Raw genomic sequence first — 15,102 nt, forward strand, 5'->3', positions numbered from 1 at the left:
TTAATGTCTCTTGTCTCGAAAGGCAGAGCTGCGGTAGGAATGACCAGCTTTTTGCCCTTTAATTGGGGATTTGTAGGGCAGTTTAGCAACCTAAAGTTGCATTTATCTTGGTCATATTTGTTATTCCTGCATTGTGTGTACTATTTGGAGGCTTTCTGAAGGTGCAACAGAAATAGAGGCTGTCCGTATGCCTGGCTTGGTAGGAGCATGAAACCCTGGTGTGCTCATGGTATGTGGCACTAATGACTGTGCCCTCTCCTGCAACCATGCTGAAGCTGAAAGATGAGCTCCGGATGAAATGGATGGGTAGCTGTGTATGTGTGGTGAGGTAAAGGAAGAAGCAGGAAAGAAGCTGGAGGTGATAATGCCCTGACCTTTTAGTACCCAGACTAGTTGTTCATGCTGGACAAAAGTGAGGACTTCATTAAGCTGAATGCGTAAGTAGGGCTGAGAATCCCAGCTTTTAGGAGAGATTTTAGTAGTTTGGTGGCTGCTGATGCTGCAAGTTCATTGTTCTTATCTTCATGTTGTGTTATGTGACACAACCACAGATGATGATTTGCAGTAACTGGGTTTTTGTATAGGTGGAGGTCTATGAATAGACATCTGAAATAAGAAATCTCTCCCCTCCAACTACAAAAATTCTACTCCCACTCCCAATAAAGCAGCCCAGGTGGGCTTTTGCTTGCCTTAATAGCTTATGTTTCGTTTGTATAAAAACACCTGAGAATGTGTGTTGATGTAACAAAACCTGAGTTTTTGGTAAAAGTGAATGTAAGGCAGTCTATGATTTGATCTTGAAGGCTTACGAGAGTGTGTATGGTCTTCAGGATCAACGTCCCCTTTCCTGAAAAAGGGTTTGGTTAGTTTTTCAGTGTAACTATTATATGGAAAGACTGAGTTTGATTCTGGCTCATGGTGTATGCATGTTCCTTGTTCTGTTTATAGACATCAAGTATTCCAGAAGATGTGTAGCTACGTGATGATTTTGACTTGGTCAATGTAAAACATCCTGATACTCTTCCTTAAGCTGTATTGGAAAGAAGAATTATCTTGAAGATCTCAATGAAACTTTTTTTTCTTCTCAGAAATGAAATGTTTGTGACGCTTAAGGCTGCTGGCAGAAAACAGCTGTTCCTACAGGACAGCTGTTCCGACAGCACAGCTGTGAAGAAATGCTCACTCTTGTAACACCTGACCTGCCTTTTAAACAGCTGCCTGTCTATATAAACTCACCAAAAATGAATGTACAGATGCTCAGCTCTCATTTTCTCAGAATGTCTGTCAAATCTTATGGTATTAAAAAATCAGTAAGCTTTTATAAATGTTTAATAGGACTGTGTTAATCACCTCCCTTTCCCAAGTCACCATGCTGCTTTGCAGTAATGTATTTTCAAGCAGTGTTTGTGAACGTGATGGGGATGTCATTGAAAGCAAGGGTGCTGTACTGAGTCTGCACTGTGCAGGTGTGGCTTTCCAGGAACGTGTGCCTTTGTCCTGCTCCCATGCAAATCAGTGCAGGATTGAAATAAATGGGAACAGAGTGAGACGCACACCAGGTTCTTTTGAAAATCACATGGTACTTTGTCAAAGCCTGGGGCTGCCACGAGCGAGACTCCTTCGTACCTAAATTATCAGAGCCTTAGCTTCAGCGCTGCTGTTGCCAGTCTCTCTAATCAGGCTGCTCTTGGTACTGCTCTGTTTTCTGCTGCAAGTGTAGCAGCAGTTCACAAAAGGAAGACCTCAGGATTTGCAAGTTGGACTTGTAAAACCCAGCCTCCTTGATGGATGTAGTAAACTTCAGTTGTCGAAAGACAGAGGAGGTTACGTGCTGATGTAAACTTTTGTTTGCTCCATGCTTTTTGCACCACACTAAGAGAAGTTTGAGAATAAGGTGGGCTGCTACGGAGAGGGTGAAAACAGCAGGCAGAAAGCGAGGGTAACTGTCGTACAGTGGGGGTATGGCCTCCCCATGGGGTTTCCTCTTGTAGTCTCACGACTACGATGCTTCCCACACCCTTGTACACAGTAGTCTCGCATAGTCTGAGTGCAAGACACAACAACTATGTAATGCCTTCTTGGAGAGGCTCAGCAAGGAGGAGGAAGGTAGTGGTGGCAAAATTGTGGGGCTAGTGTGGGGCAGGGCGGTTCTGCCTGCGTACGTGCTGTGTGCGCTGTACGCCTGGCCATGCCAGAGACTGTCTGCACTCACAAAGGTGTGTTCCTGAAACTGTCCTTCAGCCCTCCCCTCCTCCCTGTGAGCCTTCCTCCAGTGTTACTGCTGACAAACCACAGCCCGCAGAGATGGTGCGAGAGAAGCTGCAGGAGCATTTTAGCTGGCTGGGTTAGATTATGTTTTTAAAAGCACCTGATAGCTTCAGAAAGTCTGTATTTTGCTTAAGTGGCTTACAGAGTCTGAGTTCTTCCTCCCAGTCCCAGAGTCCAGAACTTGTCTGTGGCAGTTGTGAGCACAAGATGCCTAGGTGGTTGGAGTTGAAAGTGTGCAGAGGCAAACCAGAGGCTCATTCTTGGAAACTAAAAGGAGAGAGGAAGAGGCAAAAAGGTCCTGACAAACAGTTTGATTTTTCCCCTCCCCAGTTGCCAGTTTCCAGGTGGCAGAATCACGCTTCCACTGGGGATGATGTTTCCTGGAAAAGCTGGTGAATGTACTTGTGCTACTAATACTGGTAAAAGCACTGAATAGCTGAGACGTTTTTAAAGTTATGTTGACAAAATAAGGAGAAACCTTCATAAGGGGAGGGAGGAGTCTTGGGTGTACTTAGTGCACTTGGGATTGCAAGAGTTTCACTTGCTGCACTTCAGTTTTTCTCTTTTTCTCTTTCCAGTTTCATTAAAACTCAGACATGTTTTAAGGCTCAGCTAACTTCATTAGGACTGAATTCATGAAGCTCATCACAGCCTAGAAATATAGCCAGGATGTCCATATGCAGAAACATCTCTGGGACGTGCCAGTGGAGACTGGGGAAATCAGCAGCCAGCTGAAGTTCCCTACTTCATGTATGAAAATCTTGTCAGGGAGTTTGGTGATCCACTGCTGTTTACTCACTTTTTGTAAGTGCTTTAATAAAATGCTGGTGACTGGTAAGTCTGGGCCATAGTGTTTTCCTCATTTTCTTGTAAGTGGCAGCACGTTTTTCATTGAGTTTTTGGCTCTTGGATTAGGCTTCCATAGGCGCTAATGCTGTTAGTGTCACCTTGTTAGATGGTTTTATGTGTTGGTGTAATTCATCTTTAAAAGGAAAGAACTCAGCTCCTTGCCTGTATTAAGGCTTTTAGTATTCAGAACGAAAAGATCATATGGGAAAGTTTAGGTTGCTGTTGATGTCTGATTACATATTCAGCTGCCTTGTGCATTAAATTGTTTTATCTCACACTTCTGATTTTTAGACCTTGGTTACACAATGCTCAGGCATCCTCAGTGTGGGTGTGGACTATAATAACAAGCATCGCAATGCAAAGAAACTGTCTTACCTGTCCTCAGACTTGCCATCTGCTAGCATTTAACCTAGGGGAATTCTTACCAATGGGTGTTTCTCCCCTGTGTTTAAACCACCATCTCTTTCTTATCTGGGCAAGCTAGTAAGACACCTATCTTACAAAGTCCTTCCTAGCAGACAGCAGCAACCAAGATGAGCAAATGCTTGAGTTGCTAATTGTCAGGCTGGGGAGGCTATAAGGAGTTTTGGCCAGGTGTCCAGGTAAGACTGAAATAACTCGAAACTCTTGCAAGCCACAGCTTCTTCTCACCAGTGAAGAAGTCCAGATTCTGCCACTGAAGGTGTAACCTCAGGGCTGATAGTTTCTCTACATCATTTTCAGACAGTAGAAGCCATCTGGTGCTGTTCATGTACGTCCCAGTACACATATGGCTGAAGGATTCTGCCACATCCTCTAGCTAAAACCTGTCTTGCAAGCAGCTGGAAGCTATACATAGAAAGGGTGTACCAACTCTCTGATAGATTTACTAGGAGAGCTAATTAATCATCCATTGCCTGTGCATTTTAATCAGTGCAGTATAACTGAGTGCTTTGTGCTTCTAGCAGTTGCAGATCCTGAGGATCTTGTATGGCTTTCCAACACTGCAGGGGGCAGAGCATAAGCTCTCTTTTATTAACAGTGAAGCTATGGACTGAAGGAGGGCTTTTCAGGGGTTTTCATTCTTGTCCCAGCTTTACTGCCATTTCAAAACCTTGAGGCTAAATGAGCTGTCAGAAAGCTGAGTTACAGAAACGTATAGCACTTGTCCTCAACTTTGTTGCTGGAGTGCCTCTGCAAAACACAGATAGGCAAGAAAACACAAGAGCAGTCCAGGGAACCAGGCCTGTCACCATTCAGAGTATGCCTGTCCTGAAGGCTTTTTGCCTGGACCTCATTCTTTGGTCCAATGTGTATATTATGAAAAGATCTAACAAGGTTAAGACCTAAAGACCTTCATATGTCTGTTTGTGTTGAGATCCATGAATTACAGTGGACAGAAGAGAGAAATGAAAATTGAACTCCACCAGATACAAAGAACTGATAAATTACTTCTGAGCGTTAGTGCCGTTTTGAGACAGCTGATGGCTCCAGAAAGAAAAGATTGGGTCAACGTGTACTTCTTGGAACTTGGGGGTTTTGTTTGTTTTTTTGAAAGCTTTAAGACATGTTGAAATGCTGTATTGCATAAATCCTTCAGCCCCTTCCTGTTGCTTTCAGGGTTTTGTTCTCTTAGCTTTGTATATAGTTGTGCCAATTAAGCTCCATTTGACTGGTTCTATTTGTCAGTTACTGGAGACACAATACTAAGAATAAACTTCACCCTTTGCACCCTTCACGTCAGTGCAGTGATGCATCCTTTCTATAGAATGAATAATGGTGTTGTGATGCTTTGGAAATTAAAACAAATGTATACCAACCACTAAAACACCTCATTTTGATGTGAGGAAGGGGTGGGTTAACAAAGAAGTAACTCTCAGCTGTTTTTGATAATACTAATTAAGTTAGCAGGGAGACGGTACATTTGGTGGCTTGGCAAGCTTGACAGTGAACTGGGACCCTTGTTGGACTGTCTGAACAATCTGTGCCTGAGGGGAAAGCTGGCTTTTTTCCTTCTCTGGGAAGAGATGCGTGTAAGCATGTAAAAATTACACTGTTTGGTGTTTACATTTCTTCATGACTTTGCAGGCAAGCTGTTATTGACAGGGTCCTAGGAATGTCCTACAGTGAGATGGGTCATACTTGTATATTTCTAACGGCAAAGATCTTCACCTCCAAGACAGGCATATTTTTTCTGTCTGTGGTCATCCAGCAAGTTCAGGTGAGGCTGTACTCTGCGTCTTGGGTGAACAGTGCAGTCACTGAAGGCTTTCAGCAACACAGGGCAGCCTTTCAAAACAAGTTGGTATTTATTAGTCCCCTGGAATGGCATAGAGCACGGTCAGGTTTATGTTGCCAAATTAAACTTAAGATGGAGTCTGTGGGGATGGAAGCGACCACTCTGAATTTCTAAACCTGTCGGATGTCCTCTCTTTGTCCTGGTGTGTGAAGCCCTTGCTGTGTAGTCCTTGCCACAGCCTCCTGATACCACAGCGCACTCTTCTTCCAGTTGCAGTACTGCTGTGGTTAGAGTCCTGCCTCTTCCAGATCCTGATGTGGATCTTTGGTCATTGGAGTCTTCTGTCACCTCCCCAAGGTGCTCAGATGGTTCAGGAGCAGCTTCTTCCACAGCAAATGAGGCATGTATACTTATTGTGGCAGATAATGCTTTTCCAGGGAAGAAATTAGCTCAGTCATGCCTGCAGGTAGCAAAAACCAGTCTCTGTTATGGATGCCCTAGCTTCCCATATTGTCCATGTTTGTCATTTTGTCAGACTCATGCTGTCCTCTGGAGTGTTTGGCAGTGTGGAAGGACCAGCTTTTGAAGAAGGGCAGGCTGGTGAGCTTGTGACCAGTTTTAAGAGCTTAGGCACTCTGGATAGTGGCCAGTCTCAGTGCACTCCAGTCAGCAAGTTTACAGCAAAGTGATGGGTTCATGAATCAAAGGAATTTCCTGTGGAGATGAAGATGGCTTTATCCCTTTATTCCTCTCCAGCAGGAGGTTTAGTTTACTTTTGGACCTTCAGGTGCTAGTACAGAAGCATGCTTGGCTGAACTTAGGTGGTGTGTCAGGCACGTTGCAGTGGGTATTTTTTGTCTTGCTGGCTGACCAAGAGGAAGAGATTATGGTCATGTGCTGTTGAGATACCTTGTCTGTTGTTTGTGATTGACCTTCACCAGCCCATACGGCTGCTGGTTATTTAGAGCTCACAGATAAAAATAGGCTCCCTCAATTATATATGCAAATGAGCAAAACTGGGCTGCCAGGCAGTGCTACAGTTGGATGCTTATGGGCCCAAGCATGGAAATTGCATGTGTAAATTGAATTGGTGCTCTCAAAGCCTGTGTCTTTGCACAGGGTCGCCAGTGGGACGGTGTGAAATCAGTCCTGCTGGAAAGAGCTGGAGGGTTAAAGGCATTATTGGGTGGTAGGAGGCCTAAAGGATGGCCAGATGGCAGGCAGGCCCACTCCTCCAGCCCTCCTAGATGTTTGTGGGCTTATTACTTGTAAACTGCACCTCCATTTGCATTAATTATTTTGAGTGAAATGACCTGTTCAGGTAGCATTTTCCTCTGTTAGAATACGTATTTAAATAATTGTCACCTTTCTCTCCCATAATATCCATTAGGGATTCTTCTCATTTGCTGACTCCCAGACTTAGAAGGCAACCCCTCCTAGGGGTGCCTTCCTTTTAAAGTTACTTAAGACATTTACATTGATCTGTATGCAGGTTTTGCTGCTAAGCATGTTAATGATTTCTGGATGCCCTTGATGTGGGGTATCATTTTCACAGAATGAAATGTAACTACCCTTCCCTCTCATGTCACAGGCAAATGGGACTTCAATAAAGCTGATCACTGCCTTGTAGCTTACGGGGTGGGCGAAATTATTCTTCATCCACTTGAAACATCTGTATTTATTCAGGAAATAAAAAAGTAAACTAACTTTGTTTCTGTTTGGCTTGTGGAGAATTTTTCTATCAGATGTGTGGTATTTCCAGTATTTTATTGAAAGCCAAGACTTTTTCATGTCCATTTGTAAAAATTCTGCATAACGAGTAAGATCTGGTTGTTCATGTTGTAAGAGTGGTTGTCAAACCTACTTCAGTTGCCTACCATGATGTAAAGGTAAAGTCAGTGTGGGTGATCTTCCAGAGGACTGAGTGATTTTCCCTTCCCTCCCCTTTGTTTCCTTTTTATGGGACTTTTTTATGAGTGTCTGACAGTGGTAGTAATAGGTTTATAGGTTCAGACTTGTTCCAAGCTTAGTACAGGGATGCTGCAACACATGCTTTCAGACTTCAAGCAATAAACCAAGGGTTTGATTAGCTGTGTGGATTACTTGTCTTCATTGGACATGAGAGCTGTGGAAAGTCAAAAATGGGTCTGCCAACTTCTAGGTCCTGGCCAATCCCCACATCTAAACTGAAAAAACCTCAAATCTGGAAAGTCTGATTGTTCCTAATTGCTGGGAAGTCTGGTGTCCCTGCCCCATGGCAGGGGGATTGGAACTAGATGGTCTTTAACATCCCTTCCCACCCAAACCACTCTGATTTCATGATTCTAAATAGAATCACGGATTTTATAAATAACCCAGTAGGTTTCCCTGTATCTGTGGGGCTGGCTGTGTGTAGGCTGGGGGAATGTACCTGCCTTTCTCCTATGATTTGCAGAATAGGCTTTCAGAAGAGCTCAGCAGGTACATGTTTTCAGTAAAACCTGGTGCTTTCCTCTTGAAGGAAGTGTTTTAAAACCAAACTGGGGATCAGTGCACCCATCTTTTTGCATACAGATTTGCCCAGACCTGATGTCTGCATGTCACTGAGATGAATCCTGTGACTGGAGATGTTTTCTGTTTTCCTCAGAGCAAATTGGAGCCCTGGCCGGGCAGCACATCGTGCATGTGGCCTGCGGAGAGTCTCACAGCGTGGCACTCAGCGACCAGGGCCAGCTCTTCTCCTGGGGTGCTGGCAGTGATGGGCAGTTGGGCCTCACCACTATAGAAGATGCAGTGATGGTACCAAGGTAAATTCTTAACAGGTTCAAGTTTCCTTAAAGCATCTTCTTGGAAGTGATGCATCAAGGGTTGCTCATCTTCCAGCCTGGAGTTGGTGGGAGCGTTCCTTTCTCTCCGAGGGACAGTAATTGAGCACTTCTTAAGTAGGGATGTAAGGGTGAGTCCTCCTCCTTTTCTGTACTTTACTGGTACTTCCTGAGCCCCCTGGGGACTCAGACAAGTCCTCAAGAATGGGCTTTCTGCCCGTGGGTTCTTGGGGCATGGAAAAGAAAATTGGAGTGTGCTTGGCTTCCTCAATGAAAAATGTTTTGTACAGAACAAAGAGGGAGGGAGGACCCAAAAATAGAAACACTGAGTGGTACCCATCTCTATTCCAGTCCCTGGGAAGTCCTTATGAGATGGGAACTACGTTTAAAGAGCGGGGGGGGGGGAAATATGGTAGCGTGAGCTGGCACTTCAGCTCTGAAATTCTTGCAGTGTTGCCTGTTAGTAGTAAAGCTACTAAACCAGCCTGCTGCAATTCTATATAGTGAATGTTGCTCAGAAATTTCAGAGTGGTGCTAAATTTTCTTCATTTACTTATTTAATGTATTCTACCTGTGTCAGAACACTAATAGGGTTAGGTGCAAGGACATGTAGATAGATGGTGGCAGTGGCAGACGCCAAGACTCCTCCATCCAAAGCAGTTCACAGATGATGGGTCTCATCACCATAATAAAGATAACTGGACCCTTCGTGCTTCATGGTGGTGTATTGTGTCTAAAGGCCTCTGCAGATTTGCATCTACTATGTATGGATCTGTATCACCCTCAAGACTTCATTCTTCAGTCTCAAAACCATAGGTTATGTGTATGTGCAGAACAAATACCTGAATGGAAATAATCATTTTGACATAAGGTTACACTGTATTTGTGGATGCTTATTCTAAAATAGTGTCATTGTCTTTAGGTTGATAAAGAAATTGAACCAACAGACGATACTGCAGGTTTCCTGTGGAAATTGGCACTGCCTGGCTTTGGCAGCAGGTACTGTAGCATTCATTATTTATTACCAAGATCTGTGCTGTTATTTTGCACAGTCTCCAAGATTGCATATTGCTGCATAATAAACAAAGGACATCCCTGTCCCAACTGCTTTCAGGCCAAATGGGAGGTTATAAAATGGATCAGGTATCATGAATATCGAAGAAGAGCTTTGCCAGTACTGCCAAAGAAGAAAACATTATACACAGGCCACCCACTATCTCACTGGTGAATGGCAGAACAGTTAAAAGCTTTTCATCTTGATGTAGAAAAATGTGTGTAATTAATTTTTGTGTTGAAATTATCCTTGGCTATTACTCTTCTGTTTGCAATGTGGACTTTGTTATGCTATTTACATTACAGCAGTCTAATGCTGTATTTTGCACTTTGTTGCATGTCTGTTTATTTTCACAGTGGCTTCAGACAGCGCTTTTATTTTAGCAAAGAATGTCTTGCTTGATTTCTCTCCCTCTTCCCACATAAGTCATGCAACCAGCACTGGTTCTTGTTCATTTTGATGAACTTGCTTTTCTAATCACCAGATTTTACTCACTGTTCTATTTCTTGCCTTGTTTCAGATGGCCAGTTCTTCACATGGGGACAGAATAACTATGGTCAGCTGGGCTTGGGCAAAGAATGTCCCTCCCAAGCCAGTCCACAACGTGTCAAGTCTCTTGATGGGATCCCTTTGGCTCAGGTTGCTGCAGGCGGAGCCCACAGTTTTGCCCTGTCTCTCTCAGGAGCTGTATTTGGCTGGGGGAAGAACAGCTCAGGGCAGCTGGGACTAAGTGATGAACGAGGTACTAAAATTATGCTCCTAGTTGAAAGAAGGATGGACTTTTTTGGCCTACTGTCTCTTTTTGCATTGACAATATGTTTTTACTGGGTGGGTATGTAATCCTTAGCCACTACTCCTGGGAGAGGAGGGTAGAGGAACAGTCTCTGGACTCTTCAGGCTTTTCATACACAGTAGGAACAGAAACACTTTTTTCCCCATGTGGATGTTAGTGGAAGTGAGGAAGGTCGAGAAGAAAGGTATTTCAAATGTGAGTGTCGTGCAGACATAGAAGGAAGTGCTCATATTCTTTCTAGCTCTTCTCAAGAATGCTTTGTCCATGTTTTGTTTGAAGTTGGTGTGGAGCAAAGATTTTCCGGAACCACAGAGCTAATGGTAGTTTTTTCAGGTGGCTGCATGCAGTGAAGCCTAACCATCAGGAGGCTTGAAGATAGGTTTGTAAATGAGGCAGAAGAGTGGATGTAATATTACCACTGCTCTGAAAAGCCTTGATCTCCTCTGCTTGTCGTTAACACATTCTTAAGTTTTTGCAAAAGCCAGTGATTTTCTTTGGAGCTTCAAATCGACCTCTTTATTGTCTATGCATAGTTGCTGAGTAGCTTTAAGTATCTAGGCAAGTTACTGAGTGTGGATGTGATACCCAGCACGCACAGGTAATTTATTTTGCATGGATGAGTAGATGAAGTGTATGTATTTATAAGTGTTATGTTGCATAATGTAGTAGCATGTAAGCTCTGTATGTTGCAAGAGAAAAGTGCTACCTCATATTTTGTGTACTTATAATGGGATGATGCATTTTCACAACCCACCCTACCAACTGAAATGTATTTAAAGGAATTACTCAAAATCAGCCTGTAGTTTAGCAAAGGAGACTCGTATGAGATATGCAGCATTTCATCTTGCTTTACACTTTTAGAAATGTGAAACACTCTTTTAAGACTTGTAACATATATTGTGTTCTCTCAGAAATGCCCTGGGTCTGTTCTGTTGTACTTTATGTAAGCTAGAGCTGATCTAGTATAAGAACAGCCACGTTCTTTCCATGGAAATATAATTGCAGGTATCTGTAGATATCTGTCTGTAGACTGGCAGATAATTGCTTCCAATTTCAACAAAGCTGCAGTTTGTGTATGTGCGATGCTTGTTTTGACATGGGGCTGATCTTAAATTAACATTTAAGGAGCATCTACTTGTGGGCTGTGTTGACCAGGGATCATACTCTGCTTACCCCTCAGTATGTGACACTGTGGTAAATAAGTGATATTTATGAATCATGGTAAGACAGTGTGAATTATACTTAGTGAACATGAACAGCAGAGTCTACAAACATGAATGTTCTGCAGCCCTGTTAAACAATTATGCTGTAGACATAAGTGTCATTCCTGTCAAAATAAAGATCAGAGTGCTAAAATACAGAACAAAGTAAATGTGTTCTTATTTCTAAATCCATGCAAATGTGACCATTTTCCTTTCACTACCCAGAAAAAAACACCTGTCAAATCCTTGGGTAGGAGTCTTAAAAAAATGGACAGCTTCTATAGGTGGAACCTGTTTTTTTGTTGGTATGAAGTAAGCAGCTGCTCCCCTTAATATCTAACTGTTCTGGGGTGCCTACTGTTCCTTGAAATGCTTAGCTTTTATTTTTACATCAGTAAAATGTGTAACCTTGCTTATTGTATTTATCCTTGGGAGACACACTTTTAATTATTAGAATGTCAGAGTGAAGGAGGAATGCATCTCTTAATGGTTGGCCTTTGCAAGTAGGAGGATCTTTTTCTTAAAGGATGAAGGCAGAAGGAAGGCTAGGCATTTAAATATGCCTTGGGATTCAGCTTGCCATGTGTGTTGTGCTAGTGTTCCCCATGTGTCAGGATTGTTCTATATAGAAAAGGTCTAAGCAAGCTTTTGGAAACAAATCTTTGCAGTCGTCAGTGAAGAATCTGGAATGGAGCATGAGGCTGAAGGTGGGTGTAGCTAGGCTGCACTCATTAAGTGCATTATGAGTTTATACAAGATTCTCAACATTTGTCTTCTTGCTCTGGACAATTTTCTTTGAGTCAGGACAAATCCTTTAGGAATTGAAGGGGGAAAGCAGCAGTGAAGTACTCAAGGGCATGTTCCCCTCCCCGGTTGTTAAAGCTTCCATTGCGCACATAGACCACATCTGAAATTCAGTCTGCCAGTGGTTTTCTCAGACATTTAGGTTTGTGTTTTTTGAAAGAGCTCCTTTATTTTCTTTGTCTTCAATGCAGACCGAGAATCCCCTTGTCATGTGAAGCTGTTGCGGTCTCAGAAGGTTGTTTATATCAGCTGTGGAGAGGAACACACAGCAGTTCTGACAAAGGTAAAGATGCTAACCTGGGAACCTTGCTGCTGTCTTACCTGTCTGATAGCTTCACTTTAGTTTCCCAAGTAGTGGTAGAAAAGAACAGATTGGCATGCCATCCGACCCCAGTAAAAGAAATTAAATGGGAAGTACAGTCATAATATATTATGAGGTTCATTGGCAACATGGTCCATTGCTGTTTTTGAAGATGAAAATGTTAGTAATCTATGGTAATGAATAGTAAAACTCAGGTGAATTGCTCAAAAAATAAGGAAAAAATGAGGAAAAAATTAACAAACATACATTGAAAAGGGTGAAAATAGCAATTTGTTGGAAGATAAAAAGTGATATTGTACATCAGAATAAAATGCAAGCCAAAACAAATGGGTATTTAAATGAAACATTAGCAGTCACTCAAGCATTTACAAGAGCTTTTCAGTTCTAAATCTCCTGTTTCCAAGTGGTGTATAGTTTAATGGACAGAGGACATGGCTAGGATTTGGGAGATCAATTCTGAGTTCCTGCCTTTGCCACTTCTGAGGTGTTGCTTTCTTTTTTGGTGCCTCGGTGTTTTCCACTGTGAAATTAATTAAACAGCTGGCTTTGGGATTCTTGTGAGGAAAACACCATTGTTCTGTAGAAGCTCATGTTCAAAGGAAAAAGTCCTAGTCTTGTTGATCAGCAGCTGACAGAGATGGGTGTATTGTGGAAATGGGTGCTACTCAGCCATGTTTAAACTTGTTGGGATTTCAGACTCATCTGGTGGTGGTGTGGGGGAACTTGACTAATGTAGACATACCTAAAGATAATTATGTTAGCTACTTTGCCACCCACCAGAGACTTATTTGGAGGCTGCATTAGCAGAACCCAAGTTTCTTTTCTGAATCCTTTGGAAATCTCCAGCAATCTCTGCCTAAGCTTGAGCTCGTAATGAGACTGGAGTCAGAGAGATACTGCTGGGTTATGGGTCCCTAAATGGAGAATATGCTGTTTGATTTGCTAACAGAGTGGAGGGGTGTTCACGTTCGGTGCAGGTTCCTGTGGGCAACTGGGACATGACTCCATGAATGATGAAGTGAACCCCCGAAGAGTTCTTGAGCTAATGGGCAGTGAAGTATCCCAGATTGCTTGTGGCAGGTGAGTCCTGTTGCAGGCAGCATTTTTCTTTGGAGCTTAAGGCTGACATTGAGCCTTGTAAGTAGGGGGAATAGTCTTGCTTCTGCATGCTACGTGTCAAAACTAAGTTAATTTAAATTTGACTTCCCGTGAGAATTTTAAGGCCCTCTGAATAAGGTTGTTTTTTGATTGGGGCTGTTCCCTGTGCTGTAACCTGGTAAAAAATACCTTTCCATCTTAATTCAGCAAGACTCTAGAGCAGCAGCCCCTTTGCTCACAAATTTTCAGTCTCTTTCATGAAAAGAGTTAGTAACACTGGTGCTGTGTTGTTGCCTTTTGATATGTACAGGCTTAGCAAATGACTAAGCTAATTCCATCTGTGAGCCCGATACCAGACGTATGCTGGCACAAGCTGCTCTTTGTCACTTCCACCTAAAGAGCTCCATCTCATAAACTGGTGCCATCAGGTGGCAAAAACTGAGCATTGGTGCTAGTATAAGATACTGCTTTGCACCAGCTTCTGGCCTAGGGAAACTTAGAATAAGTTTTAGGCTGCGTTTGGTTTTTTTTGTTGTTTGTTTGTTTGCTTTTTTTCTTTTAGTCATTAAATGAGGCCTAAACTTTGTACCTGTCTCTGTTACAGACATCACACTTTAGCCTTTGTGCCTTCTTCAGGAATGATCTATGCATTTGGCTGTGGAACAAGAGGCCAGCTGGGAACGGGACACACTTGCAATGTTAAGTGTCCCTCTCCTGTCAAGGGTCACTGGGCAGCTCACAATGGGCAACTCTCAGGGAAACCTGGTACGTACTATGTGTGATTTGGAGTCACAAATGGACATAAATAATTTCATTTCACCCATGGCTGTCTGAAGATATCTTGACATTGTTCTGCGAAAGAAACCCATCTTCCTGTCCCCACTATGGACATTACTGGGTGACCTCTTGCTTTCTCTGTTAATGTGTGCCCTTTACTTTTCTCTTTTCATGGCAGAGCTCAACATTTGGTGATTTTAAGCCTTCATTAAATTGTACTAATACTGATTTCTGAGGGCTTTGGTTTCTCTTTGGGGGGTTCTCTTTAAAACCCTCATTGCAGTTTAAAAATTACTTTTGCTTCCTGGGAAAACTGCCAGGCCCCGTGTATCTCTCAAGAAAGTGCTACAGTGTTTGAGTTCCAACTGATTTCAGCCTGGTCTTCAAGCAGCCCAGATGCTCCTTATAGTGTAAAGCCTGAGACAATGGCAGTGCAAATGGGGGGGAAAAGACACAGTAGGAACTTGCATTCATCAGCCTCTAACACAACCGTGTCTTCTTCAACAGATGCCTGTAAATACCACATTGTTAAACATATCTTCTCTGGAGGAGACCAAACATTTGTGCTTTGCTCCGAATATGAGGTAAAACAAATGAAGTATCTTCTCAAGTCTGCTTCCCTGTCCCAGCATCTTTTGGTTTTGGTAATATCTCCCAAAAATGAACTGTTGCTTTGGAGTCTATTCTACCATACAAACCTTACCAACAGTGATGGTTCTTACAGGGATTTACAACATTTTAGGAGTGGCTGAAAGCTGCCTTCCTTTATAGGCACATCAAAGAGCCATTGAGAAGGCACTGATTTAAGTTGATCAGCAGGAGTGGAGTCCAGTTTCCATTTGCCTTTGGAAGTGAGGGGCTGCTTTCCCTCTGAGGCATCAGGGTCTGTGCAATTAGAGTGTAGGGCTGTGGA

The 15,102-nt window shown here is 42.9% G+C and overlaps 1 protein-coding gene across 6 annotated transcripts in view; it reads left to right on the plus strand.

Moving 5' to 3' along the window:
- Window positions 1-15,102, plus strand: part of HERC3 (HECT and RLD domain containing E3 ubiquitin protein ligase 3) — a 50,750-nt gene that overhangs the window by 11,285 nt on the left and 24,363 nt on the right. For 5 of the 6 annotated variants that reach the window (XR_003992335.1, XR_003992336.1, XR_003992337.1 and 2 more), the window contains exons 3-9: window positions 7,962-8,121; window positions 9,062-9,138; window positions 9,714-9,935; window positions 12,184-12,275; window positions 13,264-13,394; window positions 14,017-14,177; window positions 14,697-14,773. Coding sequence is in view for 3 of the 6 variants with exons in the window: in XM_030492772.1 (XP_030348632.1) it covers window positions 7,962-8,121; window positions 9,062-9,138; window positions 9,714-9,935; window positions 12,184-12,275; window positions 13,264-13,394; window positions 14,017-14,177; window positions 14,697-14,773 (920 nt within the window). In the remaining 3 variants the exon portion in view is untranslated. Of the gene's footprint in view, window positions 1-2,626; window positions 2,661-7,961; window positions 8,122-9,061; window positions 9,139-9,713; window positions 9,936-12,183; window positions 12,276-13,263; window positions 13,395-14,016; window positions 14,178-14,696; window positions 14,774-15,102 lie in introns of those variants that run through there. The other variant, XM_030492773.1, reaches the window with a different exon arrangement.

The sequence above is a fragment of the Strigops habroptila genome, chromosome 7, assembly GCF_004027225.2.
Source record: "Strigops habroptila isolate Jane chromosome 7, bStrHab1.2.pri, whole genome shotgun sequence".
NCBI classification, from domain to species: Eukaryota; Metazoa; Chordata; class Aves; order Psittaciformes; family Psittacidae; genus Strigops; species Strigops habroptila.